The sequence below is a fragment of the Ovis canadensis genome, chromosome 11 (genome assembly GCF_042477335.2).
Source record: "Ovis canadensis isolate MfBH-ARS-UI-01 breed Bighorn chromosome 11, ARS-UI_OviCan_v2, whole genome shotgun sequence".
NCBI classification, from domain to species: domain Eukaryota; kingdom Metazoa; phylum Chordata; class Mammalia; order Artiodactyla; family Bovidae; genus Ovis; species Ovis canadensis.
In genome coordinates, this window is record NC_091255.1 from 59,197,914 (window position 1) to 59,222,031 (window position 24,118).

General features: G+C 49.6%; 2 protein-coding genes across 4 annotated transcripts; one reads left to right on the forward strand and one right to left on the reverse strand.

Moving 5' to 3' along the window:
• Positions 1–7,367: 7,367 nt before the first annotated feature.
• LOC138415318 (large ribosomal subunit protein uL15-like) lies at positions 7,368–7,888 on the reverse strand. The gene has a single exon (XM_069543765.1). The coding sequence runs from the start codon at positions 7,868–7,870 to the stop codon at positions 7,424–7,426; it is 447 nt and encodes a 148-aa protein (XP_069399866.1). The 5' UTR covers positions 7,871–7,888; the 3' UTR covers positions 7,368–7,423.
• A 7,731-nt stretch (positions 7,889–15,619) lies between these two features.
• Positions 15,620–22,720, forward strand: ARHGDIA (Rho GDP dissociation inhibitor alpha). Of its 3 annotated transcripts, none has more exons than XM_069541758.1 (6): positions 15,620–18,760; positions 20,265–20,481; positions 20,583–20,666; positions 21,033–21,109; positions 21,189–21,252; positions 21,368–22,720. In XM_069541758.1, the coding sequence occupies exons 1-6, from the start codon at positions 18,398–18,400 to the stop codon at positions 21,565–21,567; spliced, it is 1,005 nt and encodes a 334-aa protein (XP_069397859.1). In that variant the 5' UTR covers positions 15,620–18,397; the 3' UTR covers positions 21,568–22,720. The 3 variants fall into 3 exon arrangements, with proteins under 3 accessions (XP_069397859.1, XP_069397860.1, XP_069397861.1); XM_069541759.1 differs by having other exon boundaries at positions 18,755–19,671; XM_069541760.1 differs by having other exon boundaries at positions 18,760–19,459.
• The last annotated feature ends 1,398 nt before the right edge of the window (positions 22,721–24,118 follow it).

The window sequence follows — 24,118 nt, forward strand, 5'->3', positions numbered from 1 at the left end:
GAGTTCTGCAGGAGGATGCTGGCTGCCATGCTGTTCCCACAGATCCAAACCCCTTTTTCTCACCCCCTCATCCCCCCTAGGTGGGAGGATGTGGAGCAGTGGTCCTCCACACGCAGCCACCTGTTCGTTGCCTGTACTGCAAGGTGAGGGGTGGGGCAAGGTGGGGTGCCCTGTGCTTCTGGCCGATTTCAGGTGACTACTGAGTTGAGCTGTTCCTTTCTTTCTCGGACTCTGGTTCTCAGAAATCTGGGTTTAGTAGTTCCGACTTTATAACATAATCCCTGCGTGTTTTTCATCTTTTGTGTTACGAAGGAAAGATCACTGTATTCCGTGTTTTCTTAATTATGTACTTGGAGATGTAGCTAGTGGGAGCTGTGGTAGAATCTCATTTGACCCACAGGGAACTGGGGGGACAGGCAGACACTGGTGCCCATCTGGACCCCCTCCTGGGACAGACTAGAGCAGGATGGTCATGTTACTTGCCCAAATGCTAGTGTGACCTGCCATGCAGTTCCTATGGTTCAGGAGGAGCCAAGATCCCTGGGGTGTAGGGCATGGACATCTCTTTGGGCCTCCCCTCCTAGGACATGCCTTTGAGCCACTCAGTTATGCCTACAACCCAGCTAGAGGGAAACTGGGAAATTCTTAAAGAGATGGCCCACCTTACCTGTCTCCTGAGAAACTATGCAGGCCAAGAAGCAACAGAACCAGACATGGAAAAACAGACTGGTTCAAAATTGGGAAAGGAGTACCATCAAGGCTGTATGCTGCCACCCTGCTTATTTAACTTATCTGCAGGGTACATCATGCAAAATGCCAGGTTGGATAAATCAAACTGGAATCAAGATTGCTGGGAGAAATATCAACAACCTCAGATATGCAGATAATACCACTCTAATGTCAAAGCGAAGAGGAACTAAAGTCTCAAGGGTGAAAGTGAAAAAAGTTAAAACTCGACGTTCAGAAAACGAAGGTCATGGCATCTGGTTCTATCACTTAACGGTAAACAGAAGGGGAAAAAGTGAAAATAGTAACATTTTATTTTCTTGGGCTCCATAATCACTGCAGACGATGACTGCAGCTCTGATGTTAAAAGACTTTGGAAGAAAAGCTATGATAAACCTGGACAGCTTATTGAAAAGCAGAGAGAGACATCACTTTGATGAATTGGACCATTAAGAAAGCTGAGCCGCAAAGAACTGATGTTTTCAAATTGTGCTGGAGACTTGAGAGTCCCTTGGACAGCAAGATCAAAGCAGTCAATCCTAACGGAAATCAACCCTGAGTATTCACTGGAAGGACTGATGGTGAAGCTGAAGCTCCAGTACCTTGGCCACCTGATGCAAAGAGCCGACTCATTGGAAAAGACCCTGATGCTGGAAAGACAGAAGGCAGGAGGAGAAGGGGATGGTGACAGACTTTTGAGAATAGGGACTATGGGGAGGGGTAAGTATGGGCCAGGAGAGTCATCCCAGCCTTAACAGCAACCAGTGCCTTGGCTCTTCCGGAAGCAGCTACCATGGCCCGCAGCTCAGATGGCTTCCATGTTTGGGATGAGGCTGGAGTGAGTCACAAGGAAGGGGTGTGATTAAGGGGTGGCCCTGTAACAGTCAGTCACTGCAGAGCCAGCAGCTGCCATTTGAACCATCTGAGCCATGCCAGGCACCGATGGAAAGATGGTTGAGGTGACTCATCCCTACCTCTAGCCCAGTCTTAATGGGAAGGGATCAGCCAGGGCTCAGCTTTAGCTGCAGTGTGGTGAGGGGTGGCTGGTAGAGGTCAGACCATCTGGACAGAGCCAGGCAGCCTGTCTGATGAGGTAGCCTTGAGCTAAGCAGGCACATGCCAGGCAAGGAGACTGCTTTCTGGATGTTGGCTCTGATGTTTGGAGGGAGCGATGACTGGGAATGGGGGGCTTGTGGGGCATGGTAAGGGGTGGCCAAGGTGCCACATGGGTGGAGGGTGTCACTAGTGAAGAGAAAGTTACAGGAAGAAAGCAGGCAAAGGACAGGCTGTGCTCAGTGTTGGGTCTAAGAGGCAGAACACCGGATATGGGTAAGCATCCAGATGTGGACCCAGGCAAGTGTTGCTGTCAGCTAGATGTCTGTGAGCTGGAACTTGATGTGTGGACACTGCAGGTAGAGGTAGGGATATGGGGCTGGAGGTGACAGGAGTAGGGAGGGCTGACATATTTGCTGGAAGCATATAGTGGGAAGGTGACAAAGTCAGAAAAGCTTGCAGTTTGGCAGGGAGCTGAGAGAAACCTCCCCATCACTTTATTTTTAAAATTATTTTTGGCTGCACTGGGTCTGTTGCTGGGCATGGGCTTTCTCTAATTGCAGCGAGTAGGGGCTACTTTCTAGTTGCAGAGCACGGGCTCCAGAGCACAGGCTCAGTAGTTGTGGCGCACGGGCTTAGTTGCCCCACAGCATGTAGAATTGTCCCTGACCAGGGATTGAACCCCTGTCCCCTGCATTGGCAGGCAGATTCTTAACCACTGGACCACAAGGAAGTCCCCCCACCACCACTTTAATCCTCAATCTCTAACTGTGAAATGGGAAACCATGCGTTATCTCAAGGGCTGGAGGGCCATGTGTTTTGCTGTTCATGTGGGGGTGCTCTTGGGAGGAAGCGCTCTTGGGTGGTAAGTGTGCAGGGTCAGTGCTACAAGGCAAACCAGGCTTCTGGTTACCTGAGGGCAGTGCTGGGTATCCCTGCAATGGCCAGCACTTCATCCCTGAAAGTACAGACCGAGTGAGTGAACGGATGAGATGGACTTGGTGCTTTTGCTCAGTTTCTCCTTCATGTTCTTTTCTCAAATGCTGGATTGCAGTCTCGCAGACCAGGTGGATGGGGCTGTCCCACTTGCAGGCCACTGGAATGTACCCCAGCTCACCTCCACCTTGTGGTCTGAGTGGAAAGTTCAGTGATCAGTCCAGGAGTGGGCACATGCCTCATTTGGACAGTCAGTCAGTCTTGAGGAATCTCGAAGATGTTGAGGAAGCCAGCGCCAGGGAAGAGGGTGGCATGGGCTCCTGGACTCTGACAGGATGCTTGTGTGAAGAGGAGCCACTCAGCTCCAGATGCGTTCTGCTTTGCTTGGTTGAGCAAAGATACACGTGGTTTACAGAGCAACTTGGATAAGGAGGAACAGCCCTGTCCCTTGGCAGGTTGTGTGAAACCCAGCAGCAGTCAGGGTGCCAGAGTCTTGAACGGTTGTCGCACTCAGACGTGGTCTGGAATACCAGAAGAGGAATGTTGCTTTCTGTAAACAACAAGGGTTTTGTTCTTGCTTGCAGGGAGCTAAGGCTCTAATACAGGAAACAAAAATAAGAAATTATGATAACAGTGTAACAACTACAATAGAAATAAGTGAAGCGGCAGGACATAGAGCATTTTCTGTTCTGGAATATACATTCCAATGGGGGAAAGACAGGAAAAGTGGAATACAAGATGTCAGGTGGTAACAAGGCTATGGAGGCAAACAGAGGGTGCTCAGGAGTAGGGAAAGGCCTTACTGCTGAGGTGGGGTTGTGAGCACGTGGATATTCGGAGGGGAGCCTCGCTGGCAGAGAGGAGCAAGTGTAAAGGTCCTAGGGTGAGAACACCCTAGGGCTTGTCCTAGGGGACAAGCCAGAGCCCCACTGTGGCTGGTGGAGAGGGCAGAGGTCATGGGGCCTCTGTGCTGGGCTTCAAAGGAAGGGCATCTACCAGAGGTGCAGCCTGACCTGGGGAGGAGCTGCCAGGATGGAGCATTTAGGGGCTGACGTGGGGGACATCCATAGACAATGACCTAAAAGGCAGAGCCATGGAGTGGGCTCCTGTGTTTCTGTTTCAATGAGTGTGGAATGTGAAATACTCTTCAGAACATTGGTTTTTATCCTGAAAAAATAACACAGTACAAACTCTGAGGTAACGATGTATACAGAATAACCTTCCCAGCACTGTCCAAATGAAACTCTTATTACTGCAGGTTGTTTTTCTTAATAAGAGCTTTATTATCATATAGTTGACATACCATGGAGGTAACCCGTTTACAGTAATTTTACTCTATTCACCAAGTCACAAATTCACCTCCACATTCAAATTCCAGGATATTCTCATCACCCCAAAAAGAAACCCACTAGCCATCATGCCTCTGTTCCCGTTCCTCAGCCTTCACGTGTCCACTTTCTGTGGATTTGCCTATTCTGAACATTTCATACAGATGGATTTACACAGTCTGTGACCTCAGTGTCTGGCTTCTTTACTCAGCATGGTGTCTTTGAGGTTCATTCTTGTTATAGCCTGTGTCAGTATCCAGTCCAAATGAAACCCTTGTTACTGCAAATAAGCCTGTGGTGGATAGTTCACATTTTGTTTTGTCTGTTCATCAATTCATGGACATTTGAGTTGTATCTACTTTTTGGCTATTGAAATAATGCTGCTGTGAGCATCGAGGTACACATTTTTATGTGGAGATAGTTTTCAGTGGTTTGGGAGTAGAATTGCTGGATCATAAAGCAACTAAAGTTTGCTTCCCTAATAGCTCAGTTGATAAAGAATCAGCCTGCAGCGCAGGAGACCCCGATTTGACCTTCCCTAATCATTTCTATTAACATCAGCCTACTTCTCCACTTAACTGGGAATGTTCTTAAGTGTCAGTTTGTAATTTTGATAGTTTAGTCGCTCAGTGTCCGACACTTTGCAACCCCATGGACTATTAGCACTCCAGGCCTCCACGTCCATCACCAACTCCTGGAGTTCACTCAAACTCATGCCCATTGAGTTGGTGATGCCATCTAACCATCTCATCCTCGGTCGTCCCCTTCTCCTCCCGCCTTCAATCTTTCCCAGCATCAGGATATTTTCAAATGAGTCAGTTCTTCACATCAGGTGGCCAAAGTATTGGAGTTTCAGCTTCAGCATCAGTCCTTCCAATGAATATTTAGGACGGATTTCCTTTAGGACAGACTGGTTGGATCTTGCAGTCCAAGGGACTCTCAAGAGTCTTCTCCAACACCACAGTTCAAAAGCATCAATTCTTCGGTGCTCAGCTTTTTTTATAGTCCAACTCTTACATCTATACATGACCACTGGAAAAACCATAGCTTTGACAAGATGGACCTTTGTTGGCAAAGTAGTATCTCTGCTTTTTAATATGCTATCTAGGTTGGTCATAACTTTCCTTCCAAGGAGTTTTAATTTCATGGCTGCAGTCATCATACACAGTTATTTTGGAGCCCCAAAAAACAAAGTCTGTCACTGTTTCCACTGTTTCCCCATCTATTTGCCATGAAATGATGGAGCCAGATGCCATGATCTTCATTTTCTGAATGTTGAGCTTTAAGCCGACTTTTTCACTCTCCTCTTTCACTTTCATCAAGAGGCTCTTCAGTTCTTCACTTTCTGCCATAAGGGTGATGTTATCTGCATATCTGAGGTTATTGATATTTCTCCCAGCAGTTTTGATTCCAGCTTGTGCTTCATCCAGTTCATTTCTCATGACGTACTCTGCATATAAGTTAAATAAGCAGGGTGACAATATAGTCAGATGTATAGAAAAGAAGTGATAACAAAGAATTCCTGGATTGTCACCCAGACCACCAGATGGAACCCTGCTCCTTGTCATTCTCTGTTTCTTCTGAACTGATAGAGAGTAAGTTGCAGCGTGGTGCCACTTTACCCCTAAATCCTTCCACATGTGTGTCTTTAAAAACAAAGGCATCATCTTCCATAATCAGACGTGAACACTATAACAATACCATTATCTGAACCATATCCTTATTCAAGTTTAGCCAGCTGTCCTAATAGGCTATGTTGTAAATGCTTTTCCCTGGCTACATAGGAAAGGAATGTCTGGACCACTGCCTTGAGCTAAGGATGTCTGGTCAGCTGCAACTGGTAGTGCTTTTAGCCTTTAAATGTCTCTCATGACCTTGGCACTTTGTGAAGGTCAGTCCCATTGGGGGTGTCTTGCTTCGTTAAGATTAGACCAAGGTTACCTACTCCAAGCAAAAATATCACTGAAAGGGTTTCCCATGGGGTACAGCATGGTGGGCTGTCTCTCTCATTACCCATCTTATAACCTTGCTTGCATGATTCAGTGGGAGCTGCCAGCTTTCTCCATAAAGAAGACAGAGTTATCCTTCTCTCCTTTGTAATCTATAAATTTTTTTGAGAACTTTGAGACTAAGTGAATACTTATATATATATGTATACATATATATGTATATATAAAGACTTTCCGGCCCCAGAAGAGGCTCCAGGCTCACCTTCTATTCCCTGGCTCCTTTCGTGGAGACTAGTATTTAACAACCAAGATCTGGGTGTTGGGTGTGCTCATTGCTACTGGGTTGTTGTTGCTTCTGGGCCCTCTCAGGACAAAGCTAGGAAATATATATACTAATTCGTGCATATATATCAATATTTATCTCTGTTTTTAGCTGTATGTGTGCATTTTTTTAAAAAAACATGAGTTTTTACTGTTCTCTGATTCCAACTCAATTCCATAGGATTCATTCTCATCTCCCCTTATTTGTAAATTCTTTCCCTGGCAATAAGAAACCTGGCTCTCATTATCAACATGATATTTGCTTAAATGATGTCAGTCCTTTAAGTATCCACCTAGTCTGATTTTAGAACTGCTAATATACACCCCTGTTAGAAGCATTTACTAACTCGTGTACAGTATTGGGTTCATCCATGTGTTGAGCCACAGAGTACTGATTTCCAGGGAAAGTACCAGTTTCCAAAGTTGTTTAGCTAGCCCTTCTCTTCTACCCCCTTCAGAGTAATTTGTACTACAATTAGTTTCTTTTGCTACACTTTGTATTCTATTGTGCCTTTCCTACATATCCTGATTTTTTTTTGTAATTTACATTTATTACTTGTTATGGAATTACATAGGACTGTGTAATTTTCATAAAAGTTTATATGGTTTACATTAATTACCTGTCATTATTAATGAGTCATTCTGGAATCAACTGACCATTTAGAGGAAAGTGGCAATAATGGTAAAGAACCCACCTGCCAACGCAAGAGATATGAGATGTAGGTTCGATCCCTGTGTCAGGAAGATACCATGGCTGCTGCTGCTGCTGCTGCTAAATTGCTTCAGTCATGTCGGACTCTTAGCGACCCCATGGACTGCAGCCCACCAGGCTCCTCCGTCCATGGGATTCTCCAGGCTAGAGTACTGGAGTGGGGTGCCATTACCTTCTCCAAGATACCATGGAGGAAATGGCAACTCATTCCAGTATTCTTGACTGAAGAATCCCATGGACAAAAGAGCCTGGTGGGCTACAGTCCATGAGGTTGCACTGAGTCAGACACGACTGAAGTGATTTAGCATGTATGCAGCAATAAATAATATACATCAATAAAGATTTTTTTTTTTTTTTGAAAAGCACTTAACATTTAATAAATTTCCCAGCATGTGGCTTCAAGCCACCAGGACACAAGCCCCACCTACACTCTTTATCTTCTCCTCAGCTCTTCTACTGAAGAATTTGGCCTTCACGATGACAGGCTGCTTTGGGAGCTTTCCTTTCCCCAGAACTTTGTAGTAACCTGATCGAACCACATCGATGATAGGAGCAGCTCCTGTCTTGTTCTTGGCAGCATTTACTCGTGTCTGCTCACTAACCAAGGTCCACAATTTATCAAGATTGACAGTCGGGCAGAAACTCTGGTTCCTCTTTAAGTGGTAATGCCTCATACCAACTTTCCCAAAGTACCCTGGGTGATATTTGTCGAAGTTGATCCTATGATGATGCATGCCACCAGCATTACCTCGGCCTCCCGGGTGTTTCCGGTGTTTGCCGATGCGGCCGTGGCTGTGGCTCACGTGGCCCCTAAGTTTCCGGGTCTTCCTTAGTCTGGATGGCATGTCGGCGGCCTAGACGAAAGAGGTCAATAAAGATTTAATGTGAAAATAAGCCATCAGAGTACTGGGAGATAATCTCATTAGTTTAAAATATCATCTTGTCTAAGTTATGCTAGGGTTAATTTTTATGTTATCTGTGCAGGTTGTAGAAACAAATTATACAATGTTTTAGCATGTTAACGAACTATAAATTAGTATATATATAAAAGTCACCGTGAGCATTCCAGTTTTTTAAATGTACAAATCCCATCATTAACAAGCCATTCAAATTACCATTAGTGTTTTCATAAAATTAATATTTTTTTATTTTTTTGTTCAAATAAATAAACATCCAAGAGTCCATAATGATACTTTAAAAAAATCTACTGTTCACCTCTGGGGATTATGTGGGCACTAATTCATTCTAAAAATTGGCCAATAAAAGGAAAGAAACAAATATTTTTTCTATACAAACTGTAGTTTGAAGGGATTAAGTAGCTGATGACTGGAGGTTTTTTAAAAAGAATTCCAGCTAAGGGACTTCCCTGGTTGTCCAGTGGCTAACACTCTGGGCTCCCAAAGCACGGAGCCTGCCTGGGTTCCATCTCTGGTCAGGGACGTAGATCCCATGTACTGGAACTAAAGATTCTGCAGGACACAATGAAGATTGAAGGTCCCATGTGTTGCAGCTAAGATTGGGCGCAATCAAATAAATAAATATGAAAAAAAAATCCAGCTAAGAAACACAAAAGTGTTAGGAAAAAAAATCGCCATTTTGTGATGCCTAATAAAGTGACGTGTGTTGGGAAGAGTCCTCAGCAGCTAATGTGACGATAGACAATAGTGGGCCAGGCAGTCCCAGAAGCCTACCATACCTCACTGCAGGTAGGACCAGCAGAGTGTCCCCTGAGATGAAGCACTGGGAAACCCATAGCACTTCCTCAAACTGACCTGGAGCTCAAATCCCCTGAGATGTAAGGGGAACAGAAGACACACCACACTACATCACACCCGAGGATTCACCTGGCAAATCCACAAGTGCCCACGGGAACTTCTCACCAGGGGTGTCCTGGCTTCCTCCCCACTGAAGTGCCACAAGCATAGAAAAGGAATCAAAAGTGAATGTGGTATAATAACTATATAAATTGATCTTTGTCCTTTGTTCCTAAATCCTTTGAGATTTCCTGAGTGATAGGATCATCTTTTGTTTTTCATAGCAAGGCCTTTTCAATTTATGTTAATGAATGACTCTTGGTGGGCCCCTATGCAGTTTTAGGGTGGGTGCTGGTCAACAGAGAGATGTAGGTTTGGAACTCTCAGCCCCACCCCCTACCCTCTGACCTCTGCAGAGGGGAGAGGGGATGGAGATTGAGTTAATCTCCAGTGGTCAATGATTTAATCAATCATGCCTTGTACTGAAAAACCTCTAAACCATGGGGTTTAAAGAGCTTCCAGATTGGCGAACACAGCATAATGCTGGGAGGATGGTGCACCTGGAGGCAGCACAGAAACACCAGCCAAGTCCCCACCCCATGCCTTGTCCTAAGCATCCCCTCCCTTTGGCTGTTCCTGAGTTGTATCATTTATAATAAATGGATACTTGGAAGTAAACGTTTTCCTGAGTTCTGAGTTGTTTATTGAACCTGAGGAAGCAGTGAAGGGAACCTTTGAATTTGTAGTCTGCTGGCAAAAAATGTGGGTAACTCATGATTGGTGCCTGGAGCTGGGGCAGTCTTTGGAGTGAGCTCTCAGCCTGCAGGGTCACTCCAGTTAGCAGTCAGAATCTCACTGATGTGTGGCTTCAGACAGGTATGAGAATAAGCCTGTCAGTGGCACATCATCCAACTGTGTAGTGCGGCCTCCATCTGGATCCTGATGTGAATAAACCAACTGAAATGAGAGGGTTGTTTTTGTTTTTCCTTCTTAGGGTATTTTATTAAGTACAGTTGTTTACAATGTTGTGTTAATTTCTGCTAAACAGCAAAATGATTCTGCTTTATATATGTATTGTTGTTGTGCCACAGGGCTTGTGGAATCTTAGTTCCCTGATCAAGGATTGAACCTGGGCCCTCAGCAGTGAAACTGCAGTCTTGGGGGGCACAGTGGTAAAGAATCTGCCTGCTGATGCAGGAGACAGACACCAAAGACGTGGGTTCGATCCCTAGGTTGGGAAGATTCCCTGGAGTAGGAAATGGCAACCCACTCCAGTATTCTTGCCTGGAAAAATTCCATGGACAGAAGAGCCTGGCAGGCTACAGTCCATGGGGTTGCAAAGAACTGGATGTGACTGAGCAACTGAACATGCACAACCACTGGACTGCCAGGGATTTTCCTATATATTCTTTTTCATATTCTTTTCCATTATGGTTTATTATAGAATATCGAATATACTTCCTTGTGCTATACAGTATACAGAATGCTATTTACCCATTCTATCTGTAGTAGTTTGCATCTGTGAATCCCAAACTCCCAATCGACTCTCCTCGACTCCCCTGAGACAAGAGCTTTGAGATAGAAAAATTGAACATGACCTATTAGATGATATTAGGAAAGCACTGTTAATTTTGTAAGCAAGTTAATGATACTGTTATGTTAAAAATAACATAAAAATTTCCCAGTGGTCCAGTGGTTAGGATTCCATGCTAATGCAGGGGTGTGGGTTCCATCCCTGGTAGGGGAACTAAGATCCTACATGCCACACAATGCACCAAAAAAAAAAAAAAGGCTTAGGAACAAATTTAACAATAAAAGTACAAGACCTGCACACAGGCACACTGAAAACTATGAAATTCTACAGAAAGAAACTAAAGATTAAATGGATGCCTGGGGTGGGATGGCGGAGGGATATAGCATGAAGTAAAGTGAAGTCACTCAGTCATGGCTGACTCTTTGTGACCCCATGGACTGCAGCCCACCAGGCTCCTCCTGACAATGGCATTTTCCAGGCAAGAGTACTGGAGTGGGTTGCCATTTCCTTCTCTAGGGGATCTTCCCGACCCAGGCATCGAACCCAGGTCTCCTGCATTGTAGGCAGATGCTTTTACCGTCTGAGCCACCAGGGAAGTCCCCATAGACTAAAGATTAAATGGATGCCTGGGGTGGGATGGCGGAGGGATATAGCATGAAGTAAAGTGAAGTCACTCAGTCGTGGCTGACTTTGTCACCCCATGGACTGCAGCCCGCCAGGCTCTTCAGTACCTGGGACTCTCCAGGCAAGAATACTAAAGTGGGTTGCCATTTCTTTCTCTAATGCATGAAAGTGAAAGTGAAGTCGCTCAGTCGTGTCCAGCTGTTAGCAACCCCATGGACTGCAGCCTACCGGGCTCCTCCGACCATGGGATTTGCCGGCAAGAGTACTGGAGTGGGTTGCCGTTGCCATTTCCTTCTCCGGGAATTAACCATAGTGGAAAAGAATATTATAAAGAATATATATATATGTATACAACTCAGTCTAAGAGTCCCTGCTTCCACTACAGGGAGCACAGGTTCAATCCCTGGTCAAGGAACTAAGATCCAGTTTGCCATGCGGCTTGGTAAAAAAACAAAAATTTTTTTCTTTAAATAAATAAATACATGCATAGAAATCTCATGTTTTGGGTTGAAACATTTAATATTGTTAAAATGGCAACTCTCCCCAAATTGCTCTATGCTGCTGCTAAGTCACTTCAGTCGTGTCCGACTCTGTGCAACTCCATAGACAGCAGCCCACCAGGCTCCTCCGTCCCTGGGATTCTCCAGGCAAGAACACTGGAGTGGGTTGCCATTTCCTTCTCCAATGCATGAAAGTGAAAAGTGAAAGTGAAGTCACTCAGTCAAGTCCGACCCTCAGCGACCCCATGGACTGCAGCCTTCCAGGCTCCTCCGTCCATGGGATTTTTCAGTGTAATGGAGCTTCCCAGGTGGCTCAGTGGTAGAGAATCCGCCTGCCAATGCAAGAGACACAGGTTGATTCCTGCCTTGGGAAGATCGGCTGGAGAAGGAAATGATAACCCATTCCAGTATTCTTGCCTGGTAAATAGCATGGACAGAGGAGCTTGGTGGGGCTATAGTCCATGGGGTCGCAAAAGAGTTGGACATGACTCAGCGACTAAACAACAATCCCTGCCAGCAAGTGCTTTTGTAGAAACTGAAAACATATTTTAAGATTTATATGGAAATTCAAAGGACCTCGAATAGCCCAAAACAATTTTGAAAAGAATAAAGTTGAGAACCTACACTGCCAGGTTTCAAAACTTACTACAAAGCTATGGTTATCAAGAGGTTGTGACATATAGGTTACAAAACAGAACTGAGTCTATAAATAAAGCCTTAAGTTTGTGAATAAAATTTCAACAAAGGTGCCAAGACAGTTCAGTGGGTGAAAACTATTAGTCTTTTCAACTCTTAACTCAATTATACACAAACATTAATTCAAGATAGAGTGTAGACTTAAATGGAAGCTGAAATTATACATATAATAGAAGAAACTATAGGAGAAAACCTTCACAGTTTTGGCTTTGGCAAAGAGTTCAAAAACATGAGCCATGAAAAAAAACTGATGTTAGAATTCACTAAAAGGTTGCCCTTCAAATGATGTCATTAAGAAAATCAATGTTGGTCTTCCCTGGTGGTCCAGTGGTTAAGAATCCACTCTGCAGTGCAAGGAACCACAGTTCTATACCTGGGCAGAGAAGATCCCACATGTCACGGAGCATCTAAGCCAGTCTGCCACAACTACTGAGCTCACGTGCTCCAACTGCTGAGGCCCTTGCGCCTAGAGCCCATGCCCCCCAACAAGAGAAGCCACTGCAATGAGAGGCCTGTGCACAACTAGAGAGTAGCTCACACTCACCACAAGTAGAGAAAGCCCGAGTGCAGCAACCAAGACCCACCACAGACAAGAATAATAATAAAAATAAAATGAAATAATATATCTTAAAAACAAAACACAAAGAAAGACAATGTCAAGTAACAGACATACATCTGACAAAGGACTCCTATCCAGGACCCATTAGTGGTCTTACAACTGAATAGAACAATCAAATGTTTAAATGGACAAAAAACTTCAATAGATGTTGTACCAAAGAAGACTCTTCATCAAGGAAATGCAAATCAAAGCCACAAACATCATGTCCCACCCACTAGGACAGCTTTAAACAAAAACATAGACAATGCCAAGTGTTAGTCAGGGTGTGCCCAACTGGAACTTTCCCACATTGCTGTCAGGATTGTAAAATGGTACCTTCCTACCTTGGAAAAAGGCTTAACAGTTGGCACTAGGAGTAAAGAACCCGCTTGCCAATGCAGGAGACATAAGGGCACGGGTTCAATCCCTGGGTTGGGAAGATCCCCTGGAGGAGGGCCTGACAGCCCACTCCAGTATTGTTGACTGGAGAATCCCATGGACAGAGGAGCCTGGTGGGCTATATAGTCCATAGGGTCACAAAGAGTTGGACACAACTGAAGCGACTTAGCACGCATGCACACAACTTGGACAACATGGGGAAGTCCACTCTTGGCAATCTACCCAAGATAACAAACCCAAAAACACTGCAAATGTTCATAACAGACAAAAAGGAAACCAAAACTGCAGCAACTGACAAGTGAATACAAAACAAAACATGCTATACTTATACAACAAACAGGACAAAGTGCACATTCTACCCTATGGATGGAGTGCGAAACCTTAGGTGAAATCACAAGACACCAGAAGGTTATGTCAGGCTAGTGTATGCTCCTGGGTTTTTGTCTCGGCACAACAAAGATTGGAGTGATGGACATTAAAGCCCCCTCGGCGTGTCACAGCTCTCGGGTCTTGGACAGATCGTGTTATAGCTCTTAGACAAATCTGTTACAGTTCTATTTTATTTAGAAGATAGCTGGTGAATCCATCCTCGAAGAAGAGAAGAGGGTGGAGGAGAGCGCCACCGTGCATGCGGTGGGGGTGGGGGGGGGGCGGGCAGGGGGAGAGAGAGAGAGAGAGAGCCTGAGAGAGAGAGAGAGAGCCTGAGAGAGAAAGAGAGAGATTGAGAGAGAGAGAGAGAGAGAGAGAGAGAGAGAGAGAGCAAGAGAAAGAGCAAGCTAGAGAGAGAGCCCTTTGGCTCCTCTTTTTCTTTTTCTGTTTTTTTCTTCCCCCTGGGCCTGCCCTATGCAAATCGGGCTTAGTCTGGAGTGCTGTTCTCCCTGCAGTCTTCACTCCGGTCCTCGGACTGTCCTTTGACCTTCTTCTGTTCTATCTTTGCGGGCTTTTCCCTTCCTTGTCTTTTAGCTGCCGCCATTTGGGGCTCCTTTTCCCTATTCTACCTATCTAACAGTTATATATTGTGTAATTCCACCAACATGAACGGTCCAGGAAAGACAAATGTGCAGATGCAGAAAGCAGGACAGTGGTTGCCAGAGTCTGCGGGGAAAGAGGGCTTAGAGTAGGTGTCAACTACAAACAGTGCAAAGGAAACTTTCTTGGCCTGAAGGTTATGCCCTTCTACAAATTTACTAAAAAATAATTGAATTGTCAACTTTGAACTGATGGATTTTGTAAATTCTACCTCAGTAAAGCTGACTTTCTATGTCATTAAATATTTTCATTTGAATAATGTAAAAAGTTTAATTAATCACAGATCTTTTAAATTAATACATTTTATTTATTACAGTGTAGATGCTCTGGGTCTGCTCAGTGATCTACTCTGCTTTTCAGATCCTTGTTATGAAAACGTTTGATACTGTGAAAATGCTGAAATAAATGTCCTTCTGTCTGGGACTTCCCTGGTGGTCCATTGGCTATAAGACCCCTTGCTCCGAATGCAAGGGGTCTGGGTTCAATTCTTGGTCAGGGAACTAGATCCCACAAGCCACATCTAAAAGAACCTGAACACTGCAAGGAAGATCAAAGATCCTGCAGGTCACATCTAAGACCTGTCGCAGCCAAATAAATATTTTTTAAAGTCCTTGTAAGTAAATCTTTGCACACAGCCACAGTTCTTTCCTCAGAACACTGTTAAGGTTCAAGGTATACTTTCACAGCCCTCCCCAGCCTGGGTGCTCTGGGTATGGCCATGCCACGTCAGGTCACATCTCTTAAAATTCTTTGCTAATCTGACAAAAGGTTCAAAACAGTGTCATCCCTCTCCCCCCTAGAAATGTGTCACATTCCAAAAGGGTCCAGCTCCTGCCAGTCCAACCTGCACCTTCAGGAAGGATGGAGAGCAGGGACACAATGTTAGTACTGGGGGTTGTGCTGCCATCCAGAGACAGTTGTGGGAGACTCGAAGGACCAGTGACCCTGGTCTTTCAACAAGACACTGCAAGGAGCAGAGACGAGGATCCTATTATGAAGACATGAGCACAACTAACGCCATGTACAAAGCTCTCACCAAAAGTAAAACGATGCAGTACAGTCGAGGAAAATAATATTTCTATCTTTAGTGATAAATTTGTTGGATTTCCCTGGTGGTACAGTGGATAGGAACCCCCCTGCCAATGCAGGGTACATGGGACAAATCCCTGGTGCAGGAAGATCCCACATGCTAGGGAGAAACTAAACCCTGCATGATCCAAGTACTGCAGACTGCACCTACAGCCTGTGCTCCCTAACAAGAGAAGGCGCCGCAGGGAGAGGCCCATGCATCACAACCAAGAGGAGCCCCTGCCTGCCACCAGAGAAAGCCCACAAGCAGCAATGAAGACCCCGTGCAAGCGAAACTAAATACAGATAATTTAAAAAAAACAGAATTTGTTAATTTTCTTGATTAGTATTCCAGGTACTTACTGCTCTATAAATTACTACAAAACTTGGTGTGAAACACACATTTTATTATGATCACAATTCTGATGGTCAGGGAGTGAGATGATATGTTTGCCTCCTGCCACAAAGCAGGTCTTCTGGGTCTTCAGCCCCCATTTTCAGATTGAGAAAAGCCACACCCCCAGATTCATCTTCACGAGTCCTGACTAGAAACCATGATGGGATGAGACTTTGAGGGGTCCTGGGAGGCAGTGCATGGTAGAAGGCCACACATCATGCTTTGCTTGTCTTCCCATTGAGAAGTGGGATCTAATCTGTTCTGTTATGATTCCTACTCACCTTGTATGAAACTCGTGGGATTTAAGCTATGTGAAGATACGTTAAGTAGTTAAAAATGGAGTCACACTGGCCAATGTGAACTTCCATGTTAGTTGTTTTGAAATGTCTGCTGTAGCACTGTGAGTATCTTAAGTGATAAACTAAGAGTATTACTTTAGATAAGAAGCTTGAAGGATGATGTATGTCACTTGAAGAAAAAGAACAACTGTTAAGAGTCAAGACCCCTCCCCCTAGGGTTAACTGCTGCTCCGTAAGAGACCACTATGCCCAGTGACTTTGAAAACTCTTCCCTGGAGGAACCTACTCCACACTGTTGAGAGCTGTTCCAACTATTTCGGACACTGCCAGAGGCCCTGCTGGAGCAGAAGGCAACTTCCCATTCATGTTTGCCTTGAGACCTATGGCCCCGGGACCAAAGACGCTGCTCTTGCTGACAGGCCTCCATTTCAAGCTTCTCCCTGGAGTGGTTCATTACCCCTTTGTCCCTCCTTTGTAATTGTATGTAATAAACTGAGTGATTTGTGAACTGAATATTGGCTACTGTTTCATATATCTCTATTCCTGATTCTCACCTGCTCTTACTGCTGGGCCCTGCCCTTCCTTCAGGCACAGAAAACAGGTTTCTTGGAACATTTGTTTTTGAAGTCCCAGTGGCCAAAATTCCACAGGAGCCGTGTGGGAAAGTCCTTGTGTCAACAGCCCGGGCTGAGCGCTATGCAACGCGGTCATCTTTTTGTTGTTGTTTTCATTTTATCACCTCAAGCAGCATATGGGATTTTAGTTCCCTGACCAGGAATTGAACCTGTTCCCCCTGTAGAATCTTAACCACTGGACCACCAAGGAAGTTCTGGAGTGATTTGTTACATACATGGGATGATGGTACCGCTGTTATTAACTCCCAAAGGACCTTTTTACTTAGAATATTGTGTGTAGAAATATTTATGGTAGAGGTAACATTTGAGGTTTGCTTCAAACTTATTCCACGTGGTAAGGAGATGAGGGCACACGGGGCACAGGGTTGGAGACAAGCTGGAGGGCACCTGTAGACGCTGATGGCAGATACTCTGGGCTTCATATTCCCATTCTTTCTGCCTCCATCCATGTGGTGGGCCACCTCCAAGATGGCTGAATGGCCCAGCTCATCTCCTTGTCCTCATGTTCCCATGCTCCCCTCCAGCACTGTACTGGGGAAGCTCCACATGCCCAGCAGAAGAGCAGAAGCAACGGCACCTCTGCTACTAGGTTGTGAGGGACACTGTGGCTTTGTTTTGCGCACTTGCTGTTTCCCTGGCTCGAATTCTCTTTCTGAGGCCTCACTCCGCAAAAGCCAGCTGCCTTACAGAGAAGCCAGAAGCTGTGGGCAGCAGGGAACTAAATCCTCCAGCCAACAGCCTGTGAGGATCAGAGCCTCCTGCCCACAGCACGTGCATGAGCTTGGAATGCTTGCAGATCCTGAAACCAGGGCCCTGGCTCACAGTTCAACCACAACCTCACTAGACGAGCCAGAACCACCGAGCGGAGCTCTCCCTGATCCTCGGTAAGGACAGTGTATGTTGGTCGTTTCAAGCTGCTAAATTCCAGGGTTATGTTTTTACACAGCAATAGGTGACTAATATAACAGAGTTAGATAGTTTTCAAAAAGCACTTGGGTTATCGAAAAACAAACTTTTGCTCGGTCAGCGATTGGGCAATGTAGCAGGATGCAGGATGAGTGCGTCGGGGACTAGCCGGGCAGTTTTCAGGTGCGCCAACAGGAAGCCTCAAAAGTGCGTATGGAATAAATACAAGATTGGAATGCTCTGCCTTTGGCCAACTCAACTTGCTACATGTTAAGCTGACCATGTGACTCTTCATTACAGAAAACTTGCAAATATTCCCCCAAAGTTAAGACATTTCCAAAAGATACCAAGGTCAGTATTTCACATTAGGTTCTGTGACCTAAAACGCCCCCACCACGTGCAATCCAGGGGTGTGTGTTTGTGATGACTCGGGTGTGAAGCATTTGAGGTCTTGCACTCCGCGAGGAGGAGGCGAAGGAAGAAGAGATGCATGCTAGACCGGCGTTGGCAGCGCAGACTCCGCCAGCCTGGCTACAAATCATAGGCCCGGCTTGGCGCTGCAAAATGCTCGCTGGTTGAAGGCGTGGGCATGTGTCCGATAGTCGCCACGCCTGGTGGCGTCTGGGCTAGGAGCTCCCAAAAGGGCGACCGCATGGTGACTTGGGCTGGAAGGGGAAAGGCCTGGAGAGAGCTATTTGGACACACGTGGATGAACGTCCGACGATAACTTCCGGGAGGGCGGACATCGGCGAGTGGGCGCGAAGGCAGCCTAAGGCCGGACAGCTGCCACTCGCTGACCTCGGCTACTTGATGGGATCGGCTGTGCCGGCTCGTTCCCGCGGCGTGATGGCAGCGGGCCCTCGAAGGGAGAGATGCCCGCTGACGGAGACGCGCCCGTGACACACGCGCGTCCCAGCACCTCGCAGAAATACCATGCCGCGCTCAGGTTTCTCGTGGCGCTCAGCGAGACCATCTCACTTCCCCGCCCTTCAGCTTGCCGGCAGACTCCTGAGGATACCCGGGACTAAGAAAAGCCTGTGGCAAAGAGCACAGGAGCCCCAACCGGACAAGTCTCCTTTGCCGCGCTGCCCAAACGGACGCGCCCACGAGGCCGGTCCGCAAGATGGCGGCGGCGCGCTGCCGGCAGCTCCTCGCACATGCGCTATCCGCGGCCCGCCCGGCGCGAGCGGAAGTCGCGTGACCCCGGAAGTGGCCGGCAGGGCGCGCGCGGGCGGGGCGGCGACGTTCGTCATTCTGTGCGGGAGGGAGCGCGAGAGCGGCGCGGACGATCCTCCGGTGAGTGCGGGCGGCGAGGCCAGCGAGCGCGGTGGGCACGGCGGGCGAGGCGGCCGCGGGGAAGGAGGCCGGGGCCGCGCCTTTGTTCTCGCTTCCCGCCCCGCCCGCCAGTCCCGCTGAGGGAATCTGCGCAGGGCGGGGGCGGCATTGACAGCGGGCGGCGCCCCGGGCGCAGGGCGGGCCCACGTGCGATCGGGGGCGCGGGGATCTGGAGGCGGGGGCGCGTGTGTCGGGGGCGGGAGCCGGGGTCTGTGCAGACCTCTTTTGTGGTCGCTGCTCGTACTCAGCAGCCCCCTGCTTGCTGGTGCGCGCGGACCAGGGCCAGGCGGGACGCCTCCTCCCCTGGGAGGTGAGGTCCCTGCGCCCCACCCTGCTTGCCGGGCCTCGCCTGGCCCAGATTGCAGGCCCTGCGGAAGTGCGGGCCTCGCCATCGCACTTAAATGATTTTGTCGCCTGCGGCCGCGCTTGAGTGACGTTAAGGCGTGAGCCTTCTAGAGGAATTCCAGAGGAAGCTGCAGGGAAGCTTGGAAAAAACGAGCCGGCCCCACCCTGCCTGTGGCGGCCGGGCGGTTCCGGGTCCCCAGCGGCCCTTTGTAAGATCGGGTCCTCACGCACGTCCCGGCATTGGCTGTCTTTACTGGCAACCGGTGGCCCTGACCCACCTCCCACACCGCCGGGTCTAGTCTGAGTCGGTTTCAGGTACTCCTCAGGGATTCTGCGGGGTGCGACGGTCATCCTTAGCGAAGGAAGTCCTATGGCTGCCCCATCACTTCTCGCTTTGACAGCATTGCTCTGGGCTCTTCTGGGGCCCGGGCGGAAGGAGGATCTTGAGACTACCCATCACATGGCTGCAGCAGTTCTCAAATTCTAGGTCACAGACCCTCACAATTAGAGATTGGTTTGTCGGACAGGTAGGGTCTTTTAGGCCATTTCAGGACTTACCTGTGGGACTTAGGCTAGCCCCGTCATCTGAGCTCTAGGGGAGACCTGTGTTTGGACTGGAGGGAGACATGACTGACCCATGTCCTGCACAAAGGCCTTGGTTTGTAGCTGGGGCATTTTTGAAGGAACAGGCTGGTCAGAGAGAACCCAGCAAGAGGGTTTCCTTGAGGAGAGGGCCTAGGCAGCTCAGAACAAGAAGCAGCACTTGGTCCTGGTGCTTCCTGGTTGGACCCAGGTGCTGCTGCTTCCTGGGCAGCAGGGAAGCTGTGCCTGCTTTCCTTTCATTTAGCTCTGGATGCTGGGGTGAGGTCCTGTGAGGTGGGCAGGGCGAGGAGGTGAGTGGCCCCTTTGGGCTTCAGGAGCCTGTGTCTGGGCCTTTCATGAAGTTCTGGCTGTCACTGCCTTCCTGTTAGAGAACGTGCACCTCCCCTTGGACCCAGGTTGGGGGCTTGGCCACTTGCAGAGAGCCAGTGCAGACCACCTGCAGGTCCTGCAGAAGGGCAGGTGGGGACACACTGTGGGTCCCTCCAGGCTGCCGCAGCCCCTGCTACTCTGGTCACAGGTGTCTCACATCCAGCTAGAGGTGAGTATGGCTGAGCAGGAGCCCACAGCCGAGCAGTTGGCACAGATTGCGGCAGAGAACGAGGAGGACGAGCACTCGGTCAACTATAAGCCCCCGGCCCAGAAGAGCATCCAGGAGATCCAGGAGCTGGACAAGGACGACGAGAGTCTGCGCAAATACAAGGAGGCCCTCCTGGGCCGCGTGGCTGTGTCTGCCGGTAAGTGGGCCCCGGTGGGGTGTGTGGACACCTGTCGCTTTTCTGGGTGTCCGCCACTATTTCCCCTGCTGGCGGAGCTCTAACTTGCTGTCACTCTGCAGACCCCAATGTCCCCAATGTTGTGGTGACCCGACTGACCCTGGTGTGTAGCACTGCCCCGGGCCCCCTGGAGCTGGACCTGACAGGTGAGTGGCATTTCCAGGTTCCTCGCTGGGGCTGCCTGGCACCCTGCTAATTCCCCTAAAAATAATTTGTTGAGGTGCTGGCGCCCTCTTGTGGGGAGCCTAGGAAGTGCAACCAAGTGATTTTAATAAGGCTCTGGCTTTGGTGTGGCCTGGGATTGGAGGGTGGGGTGTGTGTGGGTGTCTGGGGTGTGGCCTGGGATGTCAAGGGGTGTGTGTGTGTGGGTGTGGGGGTGTGGGTGTGTGTGTTTGGTGTGGCCTGGGATGCCGGGGGTGTGTGTGTGTAGAGGGGCAGACGGGGCACCCCACCAGGGCCGGAGTGGCTTCCCCTACCTGAACCTCCTAGTGTGGCGTTCCTCTCAAACGCAGGTGATCTGGAGAGCTTCAAGAAGCAGTCTTTTGTGCTGAAGGAGGGTGTGGAATATCGGATAAAAATCTCCTTCCGGGTAAGGAGGAGGCTTGGGGAGATGCTGGGGGCTCGGACTGGAGAGTCTGGCTGAGCCCCGCTTGTGTGCCTCCTTGCAGGTGAACCGAGAGATTGTGTCCGGCATGAAGTACATCCAGCACACGTACAGGAAAGGCGTGAAGAGTGAGTGCGGGGGCACCAGGAGGGAGGTGGCCACCGGGGGCTCAAGGGGCGCCGGGAGGGAGCGGGGAAAGGCCCGCCTCAGCTCCCTGACGGACGCCCTCCCCGTGCCCCGCAGTTGACAAGACTGACTACATGGTGGGGAGCTATGGGCCCCGGGCGGAGGAGTATGAGTTCCTGACGCCCATGGAGGAGGCGCCCAAGGGCATGCTGGCTCGAGGCAGCTACAACATCAAGTCCCGCTTCACAGACGACGACAGGACTGACCACCTGTCCTGGGAATGGAACCTCACCATCAAGAAGGAGTGGAAGGACTGAGCCGGGAGGCGGGCAGGGCGGGCGGACGGAAGGACGGACGCGCCCCACCCCACCACCCCATCCCCCCGACCCCAGACCAAAGTGCTGACAGGGCCCGCCCACACTGCCGCCACTGCCCCTGGGCTGCCTCCTGGCTGGCCTGTCCCTCCTCCGCCCTTCCAGCCCGCTGGCCCCAGCCTCCTCGGTGGTCTAGTGTTGCTGCTTCCGCCTGTGCTGTGGGGAGGGAGGCCTCGACCTCCCCTTCTGTATCCCTCAAGATTCCCCCACTGTCCTGACCCGACCTGAGTCCTTGGCATAGGAGTCAGGCATCGCAGTGGGGCTCAGGGTGCTCAGGTCCCCTGGGCCTTCTCTGTTATGTTACCTGGACTCCTGTCGCCCCCTTCCTGGTAGGGGTGGGGTGTACCGCGTAGGGCCTCGTGGGGCCGGTTGTCCTCAAGCTTTCACTTCTCCCCGGTCAGTCCATCCATCACTGTCAGTAACGGTCTAACCATGATGCCTTAACATGTGGAACGTGTGCTGTGGGGGCGTCACTAACCTCTAACCCTGTGTCTGCATGAGCATGTGGTGTCTCCCCCTCAATCCCTACCCCGTCTGTGATCCCTGTGGCCCGGGAAGGCTTCTGGGATGTGCTGGTCCCTAGTCTGCCCTGGCCTGTCCAGGCCCGCGGGGACAGCTCCAGGGGCTTGGGAAAAGCCAAATTGCCAAAACTCAAAAGTGGCCTCCAGTCCCACCTGGGAGGCTCGGTGTCTTCACGCCTCTGCCTTCTTTGTCCCAGTGGGCAGTGCCTAGAGCCCACGGCCCCAAGAGAGAGCCCTCGGCAGACAAAGCCAGTGGCCGAGCCTTACTTGTCCCTCCTGGCCTGCCGGCCTGGAGTTGTGTGCCTGGCCCGTCAGTATTTATTGCCTCCATATGTGCCGTCCTCTGGGCCCGCTGGCCTGCCCCTCTGCCCCCGGGCTCGGTGCCACCATCCCCAGCAGGCCCTCCCTGGACCCAGCCAGGACAACCGTGGGACCAAGCTTGCACCGCTGGAGCCGTCCCCTCTGCCCCCACCCCACCCGACCCCACCCTCCCCGGTCAGGCCCGGGCCTAGAATGCACAGGAGCCTGTCCCTGCTTCTCCTTTTCTGACCGGGAAATAAACTTCCCCCTAAGGAGCCAGGGTGTCTGCTGCTCATCTGGTGGGGAAGGGGAAATGGGGACCCTGTTGCTCTGCTTCCCCGGGGCACTGCAGGAGGGCCAGGGGCTAGGCGCAGTCACCACTGTCTGAGGCTGGTGAAGGAGAAGGTTTACAGCCCTTACTCAGACGCATCAGCCCACCAGGCTAGTGCTGTCCTTTTGGCTGGGTGGGTTCTGCCGGGGAAAGGGGGCGGGGACAGTTGGGTCCAGTGGGGCATCCGGTGTCCAGGTGACTCCTGCACACCGCTTGTGGGCCCTGTCTGAGCCTCTGGGAGGGAATGGTTCCAACCTCAAAAAAGGGGAACCATGCGGAAGACTTGGGAACAAATAGAATGACTGGGTCCCAAGGAAACCAGAACAGGAACTCAGCTGAATGGGAGGGTGGAGAAGTTGGCAGCAGGGCCAGTGGAGAGGGTGGTGTGGAAGACCAGAGGTCCAAAGGTGGGATTGCTGAGGTGGGGTGGATGGGGGGAGATGGGGACCCTTGCTGCATGGAGGTGCAGAAGAGCGCCTGGGGAGCCCTGAAGGACCGACTACCACCACTGCCAGTCCCGCTATTTGGCAGGGTCTCTCCAGGACCTTGGGGTGGCAGGGATGGTGCTACCTCAGCATCACCCCCAAGGGCACCCAGGAACTGAGAGACCCCTTACCGACTGAAGAAGGAGAAGGCAAATAGGAAACCCCAGTTCCATCCAGATAGAAGGTTGAGTCCAGAAACCCCGTTTCAGGGCTCAGTGGCAAAACTTTTAGGGTGAAATCTCCCTTTGTGCTCAGCTGGTGAGAAGACTGTGCCACACCTAGGCTGCTGCTGTGTGCCCGCCCTGGCCACGCCTCCCAGAGGCTGCAACTTTTCCCAGTTCTTAGCAGCAGGGTGAGCCCTTGAAGGATTTATTGCCAGCTGAAGCAGACCAGGAAGTACCCTTTCACTCCCACCCCCCCGGCCAGTGACCACATGCCATGCCAGGATGGCTCCCACAGGGCTGGTTACTGCCTGGCTTTCCTTACCCCACGGCCCCTGTGGGCTTCTGGAGGTGGGTCCCTGTGCTGGGTACCAGCACAAACTGCCACTTTCTGCAGCAGCTGGCCCAAACACAAATCCAAGAGTCACAGCCACAGGGGACAAAGACCCTAACCAACCTCTCCTGGGACCACCAGCCTTAGGCAGGGGAAGACAGACTGCACAGCCCAGGGTCCCCAGGCCCAAGGCCTTTCTCAACAAAACTCGGATGCCCCTACCTCTGAAACAGCCCTACCTTTGGATGTGAAAGGCTTCCAGGCAGCAGCTATAGTCTCAGCCAGCCAGAGGAGCCCCAGGGCCAGCCAGAGCCCCTCCAACTCTCCCAATCCACTTCCTAAAATGTCCAGTGAAAATCTTC